This window comes from Pseudonaja textilis, chromosome 2 (assembly GCF_049901715.1).
Source record: "Pseudonaja textilis isolate UNSWEBS1 chromosome 2, rPseTex1.2, whole genome shotgun sequence".
Lineage (NCBI taxonomy): Eukaryota > Metazoa > Chordata > Lepidosauria > Squamata > Elapidae > Pseudonaja > Pseudonaja textilis.
Window position 1 is genome coordinate 23,423,194 of NC_141991.1, and position 15,789 is coordinate 23,438,982.

Consider the following 15,789-nt stretch of genomic DNA (forward strand, 5'->3'; position numbering starts at 1 on the left):
GGGGACTGATTCCACATTTTTTTCACGTATTCATTTTAAGATGGTTATAGTTTATGTAGAAATATAAGCCTTTCAGTAATTCTTTATTGAAAGCTTCAGGGGAAAAAAATCAGGGTGCAACAATGCCCTTCCAATATGCAGCTTTATTATTTCCAGATTAAAATGATTGATCAGAATCCTCAGCCCTGCTGTGTTTTCTTGTACAAGATATACTTGGTGCTTTTTTTTTTCTTTATGCTGCATTTTAAAATTAGTTTTCTGCATAGTTCTGGAAATCTACTTTGATCAATAAGGCTGGATGTGTGTGTTTTGTGTGGGGCTGAGCAAATGTGTCCATGTGTAAAGGGGTTGTGAAGCGCTTGCCTGAACCAGTTGCTTTAATAAATTATGCACTCTGATGCTGCACAACAGTATTGTGATCAAAAGCTATCTCCTCTGCCACAGCGGAGACAAGAAGATGTAAATCTTTTTTACTTCCCTCAAAGTTGTTGTTTATTCATCAATTTAAGGCCTTTGGGGATATTAAAGTTAATGGAAATTGGTCAGTGAATTTGAATTTATTGGCCAGACTGCTCTGTGTAGACAAGGAGTGTATATAGGATGTCAATGGACTTACAAGGCCATCCCATCCCATACAATGAAACATCAGTGAAATTATATAATAGTTTCTAGTAGGATTTTTTTTTAAAAAATATTGTTGCTTGTGGTAACCTTTCTCATGAATATGTAGTAGGTTACTCAGTTTTGAAAGAGAATGAAGGCTATCTGCCACTGCGGAGACAGGAAGATGTAAATCTTTTTTACTTCCGTCAAAGTTGTAGACACTAGCAGCTTCTACCAAAGGCCCCATTTGTTTTCCCTTATGTGTTTATATAACTGAGTGAGTTTTCACATCGTCCATTCATTTGTTCTTTCTTTCAAGACATAGCCTATTCTTTAGAAAGCATTTTTAAAACATAGACTTAGTTGATCTTTTCCTGTATATGTTATTGATCAAGTGAACTAACCAAGTAGTCAAATATGCTTGCACCTGAATTTGATTTACTGCCTTTAGAAAAATTAGGCTTTTACATGTTCAGGCTTCATGAACTTCTTTTCATATTAAAGGAAATTGAGAACTGAGATTAACCTCTGCAGTTGGCAGTGGTTTGTCCAGCCTAGTCAACAAATTTGTTTGAAAATATATATACTGAGTCTTGTCTCTGAAAAGCACTTGGTGGTTTATAGCAAAGCATAACTTAAAAGGATCTTTCCAAATTATAGCATCGTATGAAACAAAACCAGCAATCAAAATATTTGGAATATTAAAAAGATCTGGGTTAAAATGGTAAGGTATAATTATGTTTAATTCCTTCTTGTATAAATAATGTTAGCTTTGGAAGATTATTGAGACTGAGCTTTCTTCAGATTCAAGCAAGAATGCTCCTTTATATATACATCATATCACTCTTTCTAAGAGGGTAAAATAGATGAAGGGACCTAACTAGAATTTTAATTCCTAATACTCACAAATAAGTTGATTGAAATTAACAGTTGGGGTACAGTGAGAGGGAAGAGTATAATTTGCAAATAAGTAGTTTTTTAAATGCTTTATTTTATTTTTATGGGCTTTTTAAATTAATATTTTTTCAAAAAATGGAATTAATTGCATTTCATAATTTTATTATATGATTTATGTCTATTGCTTTTGATATTGTATTTTGTATAGTTTAATCACATTGGAATATTAGAAAAGGTAATTTATTAATAATTTCAACACATTTCTAAATCCATTGTTTATTTACCTGGTCCTTTACTTTCTGGAGTTTTTTTCCTTCTGTTTATATACATATATTTTCCTCAAAATCTTCAGTAAATAATTTATGTATTGCTAAAACTCTCATTGTATTTATCTGTTTGTACTCTCTAGTTAACCAAATTGTGTATTATACTGCAGCATTTATTGACTCAAGGTATTTAAAATCCGCTACTGTAAAGAAGTATAAAAAAAACCCAAGATCCATTATACCCCTGTGGAATTGAAACTTCAGTGATATTCATACCAGTTGTTGCAGAACCCTTGCATTCGTATTCCCTGCTGGTTTCCCGCAAGGAAAATCAATGGGGAAGCCAGTAGGAAGTCATAAATGGACCACACATAGTCATTCTCCTCCATGCTGCATCGAGAGCCCAGGATGGGTTGACTCCTTCCTATGATGTCATAGCTGAGTTTGTACTAAGATATAAAAGCCAGCCCCCGGGAGAGACCCCAGCTTTTGACTCAGCTCCTTTCAGTCAGTAGCTGTGTCTCTGAAAGCGTTCTGTTAGATAGCAATCACCAGCGATCTTCAGTACTTTTTTCCTTTCTTCAAGGAGCTACCAGGAGAGCAGGGCTCTCTCTGTCTCTCTCTCTCTCCTGCAACGTTGGGAGCAGCTTTACAGAGCTCGGTGCAGACAAGCTGGGCAGCATCTGCAGACCTCCCCCACGCCTGCAGTTTGGAGTGATCGTAAACACAATCAGCAAACTGATAAGAGCTCAAGCCAGGTGATCGTGTAGCTGGTTGCTGGGTTTTTCCCTTGTTGACTTCGCTCGGGGCTCTATATAGCCTAAGGAGCGATTCTTCAATCTTGGAGCCTGTTTTCCTGTAGTCAGTGGCCATCTTGGATTCAGGCCTTCCACCACGAGGTGAGCGGCCATTTTGTAAGCCCGGGTGGCCATGTATACCCTAAGGGGCTTAATAGAAAATTTTTTAAACAGCTTCTTTCCAACGCAAGAGCCTTTATTTTACAAATGGAGCAAGATAAAGCTCTGGCAGAGCTTTCTCCCCAGTGGAAGGGGGAGGGGACCAATGCTCTTCGCTGCAGATGGCCCAAGAGTTTCCTCTATGCCTTTCCCCTGCTTCCCATCATTCCGGTAGTAATTTGGAAGATGTTGGAGGAACGTGCGGAGCTCCTCCTCCTGGCACGCTATTGGCCAAGGAGGCCCTGGTTTGCAGACCTGGTCAATCTGTCAGTGGCTTCTCCTTGGAGGATCCCTGCCCATCTAATCTCCCTTCACCAGGGGGCCCTGCTCCACCCAGAGCCCCAGTGGTTCAAGCTGGCCGTGTGGTACTTGAGCGGCAGCGGCTAGAGGAGGCTGATCTTCCAGAAAGGGTCATCCTCACTATCCTGGCTTCTCGCAAACCTTCTACAAGGCGCATCTATGATGCCACCTAGAAGGCTTTTTCCCGATGGTGCCTCAGGGAGGGTCTTTCTCCTGCTTCAGCCCAGTTGGCAGAAATTCTTAGCTTCCTTCAGCATGGGCTGGAGAAAGGTTTGGCCCCCAACACCTTACGCAGGCAGGTTGCGACCCTCTCCTCGGTCCTTTCATGGGGTTCGCTTCCTTCCTTATCCCATCACACTTCAGTCAGGAGGTTTTTGAAAGGAGCTTGCAACCTGCACCCTCCGGTGGTTCACAGGTATCCTTCCTGGGACCTTCATTTGGTCCTTAATGACTTTACAAAGCCCCACTTTGAACCCCTTAGAACAGCGTCTCTCCGTTTCCTGACTCTGAAGGTAGTGTTCCTTGTTGCCATCACTTCTGCCAAGAGGGTTTCCAAGCTTGCTGCTCTTTCCATCAGACAGGACCTTTGTTCCTTTCACGTTGATAGGGTTGTTCTTCATCTGGACCCCTCATTTATTCCGAAGGTTAACACCTGGTTTCACAGGTCCCAGGACATTGTTTTGCCTGACTTCTGTCCTCTCCCGCACCATGACTTAGAGCGACAGTGGCACACGCTAGACGTAAGAAGGGCTCTTAGAATATACATTAAGTGCACTTCCTCCTTCAGGAAGTTGGAAGCCATGTTTGTTTCCTTTTTCCCTTCTCACTTGGGGCACAAGACCTCTTCTCCTACTATTAGCAGGTGGGTCAGGTCTTGCATTGAGCAGGCCTACAAATCTGCGGCCCTTCCGGTTCCCCGAGGTTTGACGGCGCACTCTACCAGAAGTGTGGCCACTTCTGCCTGGGTGACCCAAGCATCCTTGGAGGAGATTTGTCGTGCGGCCACGTGGACATCCCCATCTCCTTTCATCAGACACTACCGTCTGGATGCTTTTGCCTCGGTGACTGCAGCCTTCAGCAGACGGGTGCTTCAACGAGTGGTTCCACAGTCGGTGTGATGAGCCAGACGAGGACCTGCCTGTGGTTATGCAAGCTTTGGTATGTCCCATCCTGGGCTCTTGATGCAGCATAGAGGAGAATGGGCGTTGGTAGAAGTTACCGTGAACGCCCTTTCTATCTATGCTGCAAGAGAGCCCAGCCCCTCCCTTGATCCGTCCGGAGAGGGTAAGACATATTTCTGTATTTATTTTGGGCTTTCAGAGACACCTTTCAATCTGTCAAGTGTCTTCGCCAAAGCTGGGGTCTCTCCCGGGGGCTGGCTTTTATAGCTTAGTACAGACTCAGCTATTACGTCATAGGAAGGAGTCAACCCATCCTAGGCTCTCTCTCAGCATAGATAGAAAGGGCGTTAACGGTAACTTCTACCAACGCCCATTCTCTTTGATCTGCCCATGGGAATCCTTTTATCTCTTTAGGTTAGTAAATATTGACTTATGATTGAAGTTTGTTGGCCACTACAGTACATTTGTTTGTTTTATTTTTGTTCATGGGCATTAGGCAAAAAAAATATTATTCTGGTCACATCATACTACTAACTTTCTCTCAGAGGATGATCCAGTGAATCACAGGGTTGTCTAGACTACATTAAAAAGATAAAACAGATTACCAAGCTTAAGTGAGCCACCAAAAGGCCATGACTTAGAAGATGTTTGGTCACAGAAAATGTCATAGCAGAGGATCTCAATAGACAAATCGGTAGCTGTAGAAGATGAACATGGGAGAAGATAGCCCTTTTAATATTCTGACCCTAAACAGTTCAGTGGATCTTAGCACTTAGAAATAGGAAGTCAGTTTTTTAAAACAAGGGAGCCATCATGTTCCATGCACCCAATCTTGTTTAGCAATGGGACTGCTGCACTGGATAACTATAGTTTCTAAAGTGAATATATTTCAGTAAGGCACATGTGAGGAAACTGAGAAGTATCACCTTGGTAAGATCTGCATCCTTCAGAGGTAGGAATAATTGGTAATGAACTTAAATAAGTGAAAACATATTTTCTTCTGGTGATACAGCTTGTAATTTTGGATCTTAAATAGGCAGTTACAAAGATGATGCAAATGTATCATACTGTGAGTGGACAATATCTAGAAATAGGTCACCATTTTCAGATCTGGTTTTGCTGCTCTCTATTCTCTTCTCTTTTCTTTTATCCTCACACTTATTCTGTGAAGGCACATTTAGCTACATTTTTCCATATAGGAAAACTAGTATTTGGGATATAATGAGATTTTTTTAAAAAGAAAAAGGATGAGAGTGACACTGCTGTTTCTAACTAAGCATTAAGCTTTCATTGATCTTTTGCTACATACTGCAGAGGAGTCTTCATGTTCTGCTGTGGGCGTGGGTCACTATTCAGAGTGATTTATAATAATTCCCCATTGTAAGAGGCAAAGAATGATATATGTGAACTGCTGTTTTTGCTTAGGCAGTAATGAAAGGCAGCCCATTACATTGTACTAGAAGCCATGGTTTTCCATAATAATGGCCGATACACAGCTTACTGTTTAATGAAGAGCAAAAATTTTAGCTTTGGAGAAAAAAGAAACGTCATCCAGAGTTTGGAAAATTGAAAAATATTCTGGGGAAGATACGAATGAACCATTTCCATAGAGTATTGTTGCCAAGAAAAACATACAGACCATATTATTACCAGGAATTGAGCTCTACTTGAGATGGACTTTCCCTTTATTCTTGCCCATACAATATCTGACTTAAACTTGAGTGAAAAATAAAAGTTGTAGTTATTTTTCATATCAAATTATTCTGGTCATCTCTAATATGTTAAGGAGGTATGACAGGGTTGGTACTATCATTCTTATTCCTAGAATATTTATTGGGATAGGAGTTTTGAAACATCTGAATTGTTTCAGAAACCGTATCTGTATTTGTTTCTAGAACAATAACTGTATTAACCTTTTCCAGTAAAAACAACTAAAAATGTTTTAGACTAAAAGATATTATTATTGCAAAACCTTTTTGTGGACTTTGGACTGAAATCCATGAAAATGAACTTGGTAATAAATGGTTTAGTAATTCGGGTGCTGTGTTTTTTAACTGGATTAGAACATTGTTAAAATACATGCTGAAATAATTTGTTTTATTATTAAAAATCAAGCAGAAAACTTGCACATGGTTTATGTTGAAATCTTTCTGTTTTTCCATTTCTCTTCCTTTTATGTGATTATTCTTCTATTTCAGTTGGTTCTAAAGCAAAACACTTAAAATTTTACTACAGAATAATCTCAAGTGATGAATGTGAAGTGGTATTTAAACAGACATAACATAATTTAATAAGTGAGTTAATTCCTTGACTATACTACTTTGCCATAAAAATATTATTTGCAAATAGTCATATACTATTAATAAAAAGGTAAAGATTTCCCCTGTCCAGTCATGTCCAAGATTAGGAGGTAGTGGTAATCTCCATTTCTTAGTCTAGGGTAGGGGTCTGCAACCTGTGGCTCTAGAGCCACATGCGGCTCTTTCGGCTCTCTGCTGCGGCTCCCTGTCTGTCGGCTGATCCCACCACTGGCTGGCCCCTCCCCTTCCCTCCCCGTCACTCTTCACCTGGCCTTAGAAGGTAAGGGTGATGTTGGGGGATGGAGACTCGCTCCATATTCCAGAGCAGGAGGTTACTGGATGGAAGTGAGTGACATTGAATTGGCCACCCAGTCACACCGGTTGTTAAATTATTGGCCCCCAGTGTTTTCTTTTCTGTGAGAAACAGGTCCAAATGGCTCTTTGAGTGTTTAAGGTTGCAGACCCCTGGTCTAGAGAACTAATGTTGTCCAAAGACCCTTTCCATGGTCATGTGGCTAGCATGACTATATACTGAGGTCCACAGAACATTGTTGCCTTCTCACTGAAGTGGTAGTTATTTATCTACATGCATTTGCATGCTTTCGAATTGCTAGGTGGGCAGGAGCTGATGCAAGGACCGGAGCTAGGCTGTCAGCTTTGTAGCTGACAGGCTCAGTGTTGTGGTCCATCGACTGCCAGCAGAGCTAGCAGCAGAGTTAGATGAGAAGGTTGAGGGAGAGCCTGGGCCAGCTTCAAAGCCTTTGGAAGGTTTTAATAAGGAAACAGTATCAGAGCCAGAGCTGGCCTTCCATCGTCCCCTAGATGGAGAGGCTGTCTTAGGGGCCTGAGCTGAGTCAGGGGGAGGAATAGATGGGGCCCATCCCAGATGTGCGTATGCGTATACAGGAAAGGAGAGTAGAGTAAAGGAAAGCAATAAGCCGGTGCTCAGGGAAAAACAGACATAGATGCTAGCCAGCACCTCCCTGGTTGGGAAATAAATAGTAAGGGTTTGGGAATGGCTGGTATGTGTTTGGAAGAGTTGATAGCTGTTCAAAACCAGATGCTTTTGACCAGATAAAAATGCATGGTGTTTTTAAAGTGAAATCTTTTTGAGAGAAACTGCAGCTCATTATTTAAGGAAGGCAGCATAACCAACCAGTTTTCACATTTCCTGGGAGGCTGTATAAGTTTCAGGGTAGTCCGAATGCAGAAAGGATTCTATCACATTTGATTTAATTTCTGTTTCTTTGTAGCTAGCATCCAAGATAGAGACTACTTGCTTTTTATTGTCTCATAGTGTGCAATGCTTTCTTTCTCTTCCCCCACCCCTCCTCCCCCAAACAGGGTAAGAGTAAGTGGTGAATTCTACATCTTTTCAAAAACACCAGGTAAACCTAGATTTGTGTAGATCGTGCATTGGAACAGATGGATAATGGAGACTGGGGATATATAGTAAGTATTTCTATTGCTCAATAACACATATTTTTCAGAATACAAAAAAAATTCTCATTATACAAAGTTTCCACAGATAGTTATCTTAATCCCAAAGCTACACTTAAAATACTAAACTTCACAGACCTACAGCAAAAGTTAATTTGCTAATTAGAAGGATAATTCAGAGACCATGTCTATGCTAGATTTCATGCAGCCATTTTTTTCAGCAAGTCTGATATAGTGATCCTATTTTCAATTAATCTCCGCCTGCTAGAATGCTTATTGCGTGGTGAAACCTCATTCAGAAAAGCTTATATTGGAGAAATTCCCAGTATCCTTGGATGTTCTAGGAAATTCAAGTGAACATCTCTAGTTTCACAGCACTGTATTCCAAAAAATTCCCCATGTTCTTTTCTGCATGATTTTTTTTTCATTGAATCAGTAACAAACTACTTTCCAATTGGGTTTTAAGTAATCATTGCTACCTCAAGTATTTCCACCAATAAACAAGGAAATGTTGCAAATTGTTTACCTTTTCTAGAGCCTGTATGTCATATTTTAAAAAGCCTTACATGCCAGAAGCAATTTATACCTTCTCTGATGCACATTTCAGAATCACTGTTTTTCAGTGGTACAATTTTTCTAAATTATTTCAGTGAGGGTTTTTTTTGTTATTTAGAATAGAATAACAATGGAAGGAATCTTGGAGGTCGCCTTCTATTCCAACCCTCTGCTTAGGCAGGAAACCCTATACCATTTCAGACAAATGGTTATTTGACTCTTCTGAAAACTCCATTCAAAACTGATACATTGGTCCTCCCACATTGCATTCTTTTATATATATTATTCAGTTGGGTTGTTGTTGTCAATTATAAGCTATCCTGGAATCCAGCCAACAAGGCCTGTAGGGCATGGGTGTCAAGCTCCCAGTGTCACTTTGCCATCATGTGACAATTTTGCAACATTTTTTTTCCCTTCACAGAGCTGGGGGGGCATGGCGTGCGCATGATGCATCTAGCCCATGGGCCACCAGTTTGATACCCCTGCTATAGGGGAAGTTAAACGGTATAGGGGTACCACTTTAAATTGTGATCTATTGGATTTGCTTAGCCTTTTAATTATCTGAAAGCAGGTTTCCCATTCCAGAGTGCAAAAGTGGGTTAAAATTAAAGAAAGGCAATTTCCAGGTAAACGTTTGCAAAATACTTCCTAACAATAACATTAGGTGAATAAATTATGAATCAAGTGATTTACTGAATACACATAGTCCTCAGCTTATGACTTCAATTGAGCCCCAAATTACATTAAGTGAGAAATCTGTTAAGTGAGTTTGCTCCATTTCACAACTTCTCACCACATTTGCTAAACGAATCACTGCAGTTCTTAAATTAGTAACACGGTTGCTAAGTGAATTTGGTTTCCCCATTGACTTTGTTTGTCAGAAAGTTGCAAAAGGGGATCACATGACTCAGGGACCCTGCAGCTATCATAAATTATGAGTCAATTGTCAAGCATCCGAAGGTAAATCACGTGACCATGGGGATGCTGCAATGGTCATAAGTATGAAAAATGGTCATAGGTCACTTTTTTCAGTGCCATTGTAACTTTGAAGTCGAGGACTGCCTGTATTTAAAACCAGGTAACGTGAGTGTAAAAGTGTTCTGAAACTTATTTTTTCTTCCCTAAGATGACTGAGCCGGTCACTCTAAATGTGGGTGGACACTTGTACACAACATCGCTTACAACTCTTACGAGGTATCCTGATTCGATGTTGGGGGCCATGTTCAGGGGCGATTTCCCGACTGCCAGAGATTCTCAGGGCAATTACTTCATTGACCGAGATGGGCCTCTTTTCCGGTACGTTCTCAACTTTTTACGAACCTCAGAGCTAACTCTACCATTGGATTTTAAGGAATTTGATCTGCTTCGGAAAGAGGCAGATTTTTATCAGATCGAGCCCTTAATACAATGTCTGAATGATCCTAAACCTTTGTATTCTGTGGATACTTTTGAAGAGGTAGTAGAGTTGTCTAGTACACGCAAACTATCAAAGTACTCCAACCCGGTGGCAGTGATCATCACACAGCTAACCATCACAACCAAGGTCCACTCCTTGCTGGAAGGCATTTCCAACTATTTCACCAAGTGGAATAAGCACATGATGGACACCAGGGACTGCCAAGTTTCTTTCACATTTGGGCCCTGCGATTACCACCAAGAAGTCTCTCTCAGAGTCCACCTGATGGAGTATATAACAAAGCAAGGCTTCACCATCCGAAACACGAGGGTCCACCACATGAGTGAACGAGCCAATGAAAACACAGTCGAGCACAACTGGACTTTCTGCAGGCTGGCGCGGAAAGCGGATGATTGATTTTCTGTTCGTTTTCTTGTTTTTAATTTTCAAGAAGATGACCCAGCATCCTCGGAACAATGTATTATGAATCGGTCTGGCTTTGTCTAAAACAGTATTGGAGGCTTTCTGTTCTTATTTTGCTATGAATATTTATTATTGGTTTTTAAAGATTGGAGAGTGGATATGTGCTGGACTCTTCTGTCTTTTGTCTCGTGATATGCATGTGGCTGCTCTAATATTATGACTTTTTAAAAACAAAGGATACACAAGAGGGCATCCTTTAAAAACATGGCAGATGATCACATTATAACGTTTTTGTTTTGTTATGGTCATTGACCACAATATAGAATGCTAAACATCAGTCTCCAGGTTCAAACTGTGTTTAATCCATCTCCTTATGATTACAACTTCTGGGAACAAGAGTTAAAGGGTTAAATAAGAAGTTAAAGCTGGAGAAATTCCTTCTGGATTGTCCCCAGAAATGGCTATGGTGCTTTTGGAGATGAAATACTACCATCATGTAATCTAACATTGTTTTTCCTTAAATCAGTGAGTGAACAGTATTATAACAATTTAGTTACCAACAAACCTCCATTGTTTTTATTTTCCAAAATGCAGCATTTTGCAGTTATGGCAACGGTTCCTTTTTATGCATTATAAATCAAGCAACCAAATATTATATCTGCACAATTAGAAGTATTCATATTGGATTCTGAATGCAAATCCATCCTGTGGTAGAAATCCTTATTTTTTTAATGCCATGTGCAATATTATTTCCAAATGTAATGCTTTTCAACAAACGCTAATAAAACACAGTCTGGAAATTATATTTGCAAGCTGTTTGTTCCTAGGACATGTAAGAATGGCAAAGGAAAGAACATTTAAAATAGGGACAGTACTTAAAATTATTGGCAGGGCTTTTCAAAGCATTTGTAAATGGAAAGTAGGCTGGACAATGCAAATGACATTTTCTTAGAATAGGAACCAATATGCCGTACCTCCTGTTCTGCTCTCCACCCCATCTGATAATTAAATGAGAAGTTTGCATGCTATACAAAGCCCTACTCTCTGGTGTAGCGTTTGTTCCCTAGGGGGCCTTTGGCCTCATGTAAAGCATTCTTAGAAAATGAAGTGGGTTGGGGTGCAGGGAGCAGAAATTGGTTGCAGAAGCAACTTCATTTTTTGCGTTCTGATAAATTCCATTTTTGCTATGCCATTTAGAGCAATTGTTTCATGAATATATCTTTCCATGGAAATCCTTTGTTGACAATGTCCCCAAAACGATCTCAAAATTCCAGGGATCCATTCAGATACAGAAAGATTATTCTTTCCAGTATAGAATCTGAATACTTTGTCCATTTGGCCCAAGAGCTCTTTAAAATTTCCAGTGGTTTACTTTTGCTTATGAACCCTGAGGTAAACTTTAGAACTAACTTTGATGAATATTTGAACAACTTGGTGATTTTTTCATAGTTTATCTATAGCCAGAAAGCAAAAACTACGGAAACTGAAATCTTTCTTGTCTTTGTGGCTGTATAGATGGATGAATAAACTCAAGGTTTTCCTTGAGTTTATCATGACTCATATATAATGTTAAACCATAGTTGAATATGTGCAAATGTAGCCAGTTAGCCTGTATGCATGTACTTTTCATATGGATTTGATTTCATACTCATATTGTTTGAATTCTGGAATAGAAAAAGGCTACTGCTAACCTGCATCCTTAGGGAATTAATCCATGTAGCTGTTAGTTCAAGCCTTTCTTATATTATTTCCAAAGCTTTTACTAGCTTGCCTAAATGTTCCTGGCTTGAACACATAATTTTGAACCCTGGAACAATATTTTGACAACTATACAGAGCAGTATAGAAATTGCTTTAAAATAACATTTAAGAGTATGCTATCTTAAGAGATGCACGCTCAAGTTTAAGTGTTTCCCAAGCATTCAGATTTCAGGCTATTTAAATTGATACACCAGATCATGACAGATTGCCATTAAAAGTTTGCTTAATTTATTTTACAGACCTTATAGGCTACTCTGATCACAGGGCATTGGGTGGTGGCTGGAGACCCATAAATCTACCAAATTCAGACTAGCCTCTAGACAATCCTGAGAGGCAAATAGGAAGAGTGCATAAGGGCAGCTGCCATGCTGAAAAGCAAACCTCAAATTCTCTGAATGCCAGCAATTATTCCCACCACACCTTGGTACATCAGAAAGGCCTGGTTGTGACAATGAAACTGCTCAGGCTACATCCGCTGTGTTCAATTTCCACCCCCAAATTGCAAAGGACATTTTATTGATAGTGGAAATAGAGAAAAAGAGGATGGAGTCCTACCACAATTTATTATTTCAGGCATACACGCTTAATGTTTTGAAACAGGAAACTAAAGCATCAGGTATCCTGGTATAACCTAACCATACTATGTGCCATTGCCAGCCTCACATAAGGAACAAAGCAAGAGCTATACTTCACTGAAAAGACACACTTCTCCTGAAAGAGATGGCATTCATTCCAACATGATCCCTAACCACAAAACTATACGAAACAAGAGGGATGCATCATGTAATTGACTATTGCAGTGCACTGTATACGGGGCTGTCCTTGAAAAGCATCCAGAACCTGTCAGTCAGCTCAAAATGCAGAGGCCTGCGTGGTTTTGTGTGAGTCCAAATTTGCATTTGTGTCACTTCTTTTGCGGAGCTTCACTGGTTGCTGATTTGCTTCCAGGTGTAACTCAAGGTGCTGGTCATCAGCTTTAAATCCCTACATGGCTTAGGGCAGGTTAATTGACAGAATGCCTCTCCCCAGTTACATGTCTCTGGCCCAACAAACAGAAAGGCAGGGAATTGTTGCAAGTCCCAACTATCAAGAAAGTACATCCGGTGGAATCTAGGAAAAGGACCTTCTCTGTGGTGGCTCTCTCCCTTTGGAAACATTTCCCCTGGAGATAAGATTGGCCCCCACCTTGTTGCTTTTCTGCAAAGCCTTGAAGACATGGTTTTGTCAGCGGGCTTGGGAATTCCCACTCAGAACTGATCAAATGTGCTGACTGTTGTCACCACAACTGTGGGGGTGTGGGGGTGTTAAATTGTGGGTTTTGACCACCATCTGGAATCACGATGTATTGAGCAGCTAGTCCTCAGCAAACAATCATTTCTTTAGTGATTGTTTAAGTTATAACAGCACTGAAAAAAGTGACTTCTGACCAGTACTCACACTTTTGACTATCACAGCATCGCCAGTTATGTCATCAAAATTTGGATACTTGGCAGTGAGCGTGTATTTCTGACAGCTGCATTGTCCTAAGTCATGTGATCATCATTTGCCAACTGGCTTCTGAGAAGCAATTCAATGGACAGAAACCAAATTAGCTTAATGATCACAATTCACTTAGTAACTGCAGTGATTCAGTTAACAACCGGTAAAAAAAGTTCATAAAATCAGGTATGACTCACTTAACAACTTGTTTAACAACAGAAGTTCTGGTCCCAGTTCTCATAATTTGAGGACTACCTCTATAAATTAGTTTAAATACATACATACATAGGTGCATGCATGAATGCATATATACATACGTACAGCAGTTAAGTGGGAGAGATAATACATTTCTGAGATGGATCTATTTTTAGGAATTTTTACGTAGGGAGGAAATGCAAGTTTAAATATTAATCTGATGCAAACCCTTAGCACTTGCTGTATTAAATTGGTCCCTGCATTATATTCTGGTATATATGCATATGTAGTTTAATTGCATCAGAAACATAATTTAGTATTTTTAATAAGATGAAATAATGAATCTGGGCAAATAGTAATATTTTGTACTAACTAAGCAACTCATTTTAGACTCTGCAATATGGCACACAACTCTCAATGTTATTGGATTTGAGAAAAACTGCAATTTTAATAAGGTTTTCGCATGCACTGAAATGTGCAATGAAAGACAATGGTTTGGTTTTTGTTGTTGCTGGCATTGCAAGAAATTGTGCCTCTACTTCTGACTAAAAAGAACCTTTGTGTGGATAATTATTATTTTTGTTGTTTCTTTTCTTTTGCTTAGGGTGCCGGGAGGAAAGATTATCTCTAAAAAGAAATAGAAATAGAAACTTTAAAATAAATGTTAAATGTTGCAGAGGAAATCCAGTAAAGGAAACGACTGGAGCAAGCTAATTTTTATTGTTTGTAAATCACAGGAGTCATTCATCTATGCCCAGCTCAGATCATAATTTATTAATTAAAACCTTTTAAAAATTGTTTTAATTATTAAACCATAAGTGGGTTTTATTATTTCTAACATTTTGTCGAGATTCTGAAATACCTTTTTAACTTTAAAATTTCAATCCCTCATGACTTTAGTAATTAAATCTTTACACTTGAATTGCCAAACTTTAATTTATTCTTAGATTCCTATGTCTTTATTTTCTGTAATTCAAGGCAGCACATCTAATGCTTTTGATCCCTGTTTGCTGCACAGCAAAAACCTGCAAGGTGGACTCACCTGAGAAAGTGTCCCAAATTCACCTAGCTGGCTTTGGTACCTGGGGAGAGGGCTAGAAGACCACACAGTATCCTAGTTGGTCTTTTGGTTTCTAGGCCCGCACCTTCAGCACTGTACCAACCAGGGGCCTCAGTTGAGTGCTTCAAGAAACATTTACAGCTTTATGAGGTGAATTAGGCTGCCTTTATAACTTTTAGCAGCACCCAACTGAGGCCCCTGCTTGTGACACTTGATCTGCCCAAATCCATCCTTGGCTCTTTCTTGGTTGCCAACCAATTGATTAATTGCTAGCCTTCAGGGGAACAAATCTAGGGCTGCTTCTGTGGATATGTATTTTGTGATACCCATTAAAAAATTTTTTTTAAAAAAACCTTTTCACTCCAAATTTAAAATACATGCCTGATGAGCAAATTCAGTGGAATGTTATCCATAAGAGGCTGCTGTTTTATATTCAAAGCATTTCAAGCTTGAAATGGGTTGTTCTGGTGTTATTGGAAACATCCTGGGTATTCCAAAATGTTCGGTGCTTGATTTAGAACTTGTAACTTCTCCAGAAAAATTAATACGATATTGGAAACTTTCCAGAAGCGTCTGAACAATTGTTTCCAATTTGAAACAGGGCATGTTCAACACAAGTTTTTTTTTTAATATACTGGTTGTCAGTCATTTTATTCTTAAATAAGCCACATAACAAATATAACTAATCATATACTGTGTTCTTTTGTCCTTCAAAAGCTCTTCATAAATGGGATTGTAGGGCAGTGACTCAAAGACAAATATAATGTAGTTGCAAAGCAGTAGACAAATCCCGTATTCCAGTTTAAATTTACTTAGCTCATCACACAGAGGGTTGTAAATGTCTTTATAACACCTCTGGCTATACTTCTTGTTTTATCCAATTCTCATCTATGTTTCAGGGTTTCTCCTTTGCAAGGTCACTATGTTTATATTTCAACATATTCCTTTTAACCTCAGGGTAATTTTTTGTTACTCTGTTGGTAGAAGATGGAGAAAATAGTAAATGTCCAAAACACAGTTGAGATGAGACCCAGTTTG

The 15,789-nt window shown here is 39.4% G+C and overlaps 1 protein-coding gene across 3 annotated transcripts in view; it reads left to right on the forward strand.

Moving 5' to 3' along the window:
• KCTD6 (potassium channel tetramerization domain containing 6) overlaps positions 1 to 11,060 on the forward strand; it is a 21,072-nt gene extending 10,012 nt beyond the window's left edge. For all 3 annotated transcript variants that reach the window (XM_026721609.2, XM_087923557.1, XM_087923558.1), the window contains exons 2-3: positions 7,788 to 7,895; positions 9,565 to 11,060. In XM_026721609.2, the coding sequence (XP_026577394.1) occupies positions 7,869 to 7,895; positions 9,565 to 10,251 (714 nt within the window). In that variant the 5' untranslated portion in view covers positions 7,788 to 7,868 and the 3' untranslated portion in view covers positions 10,252 to 11,060. The remainder of the gene's footprint in view (positions 1 to 7,787; positions 7,896 to 9,564) is intronic.
• The last annotated feature ends 4,729 nt before the right edge of the window (positions 11,061 to 15,789 follow it).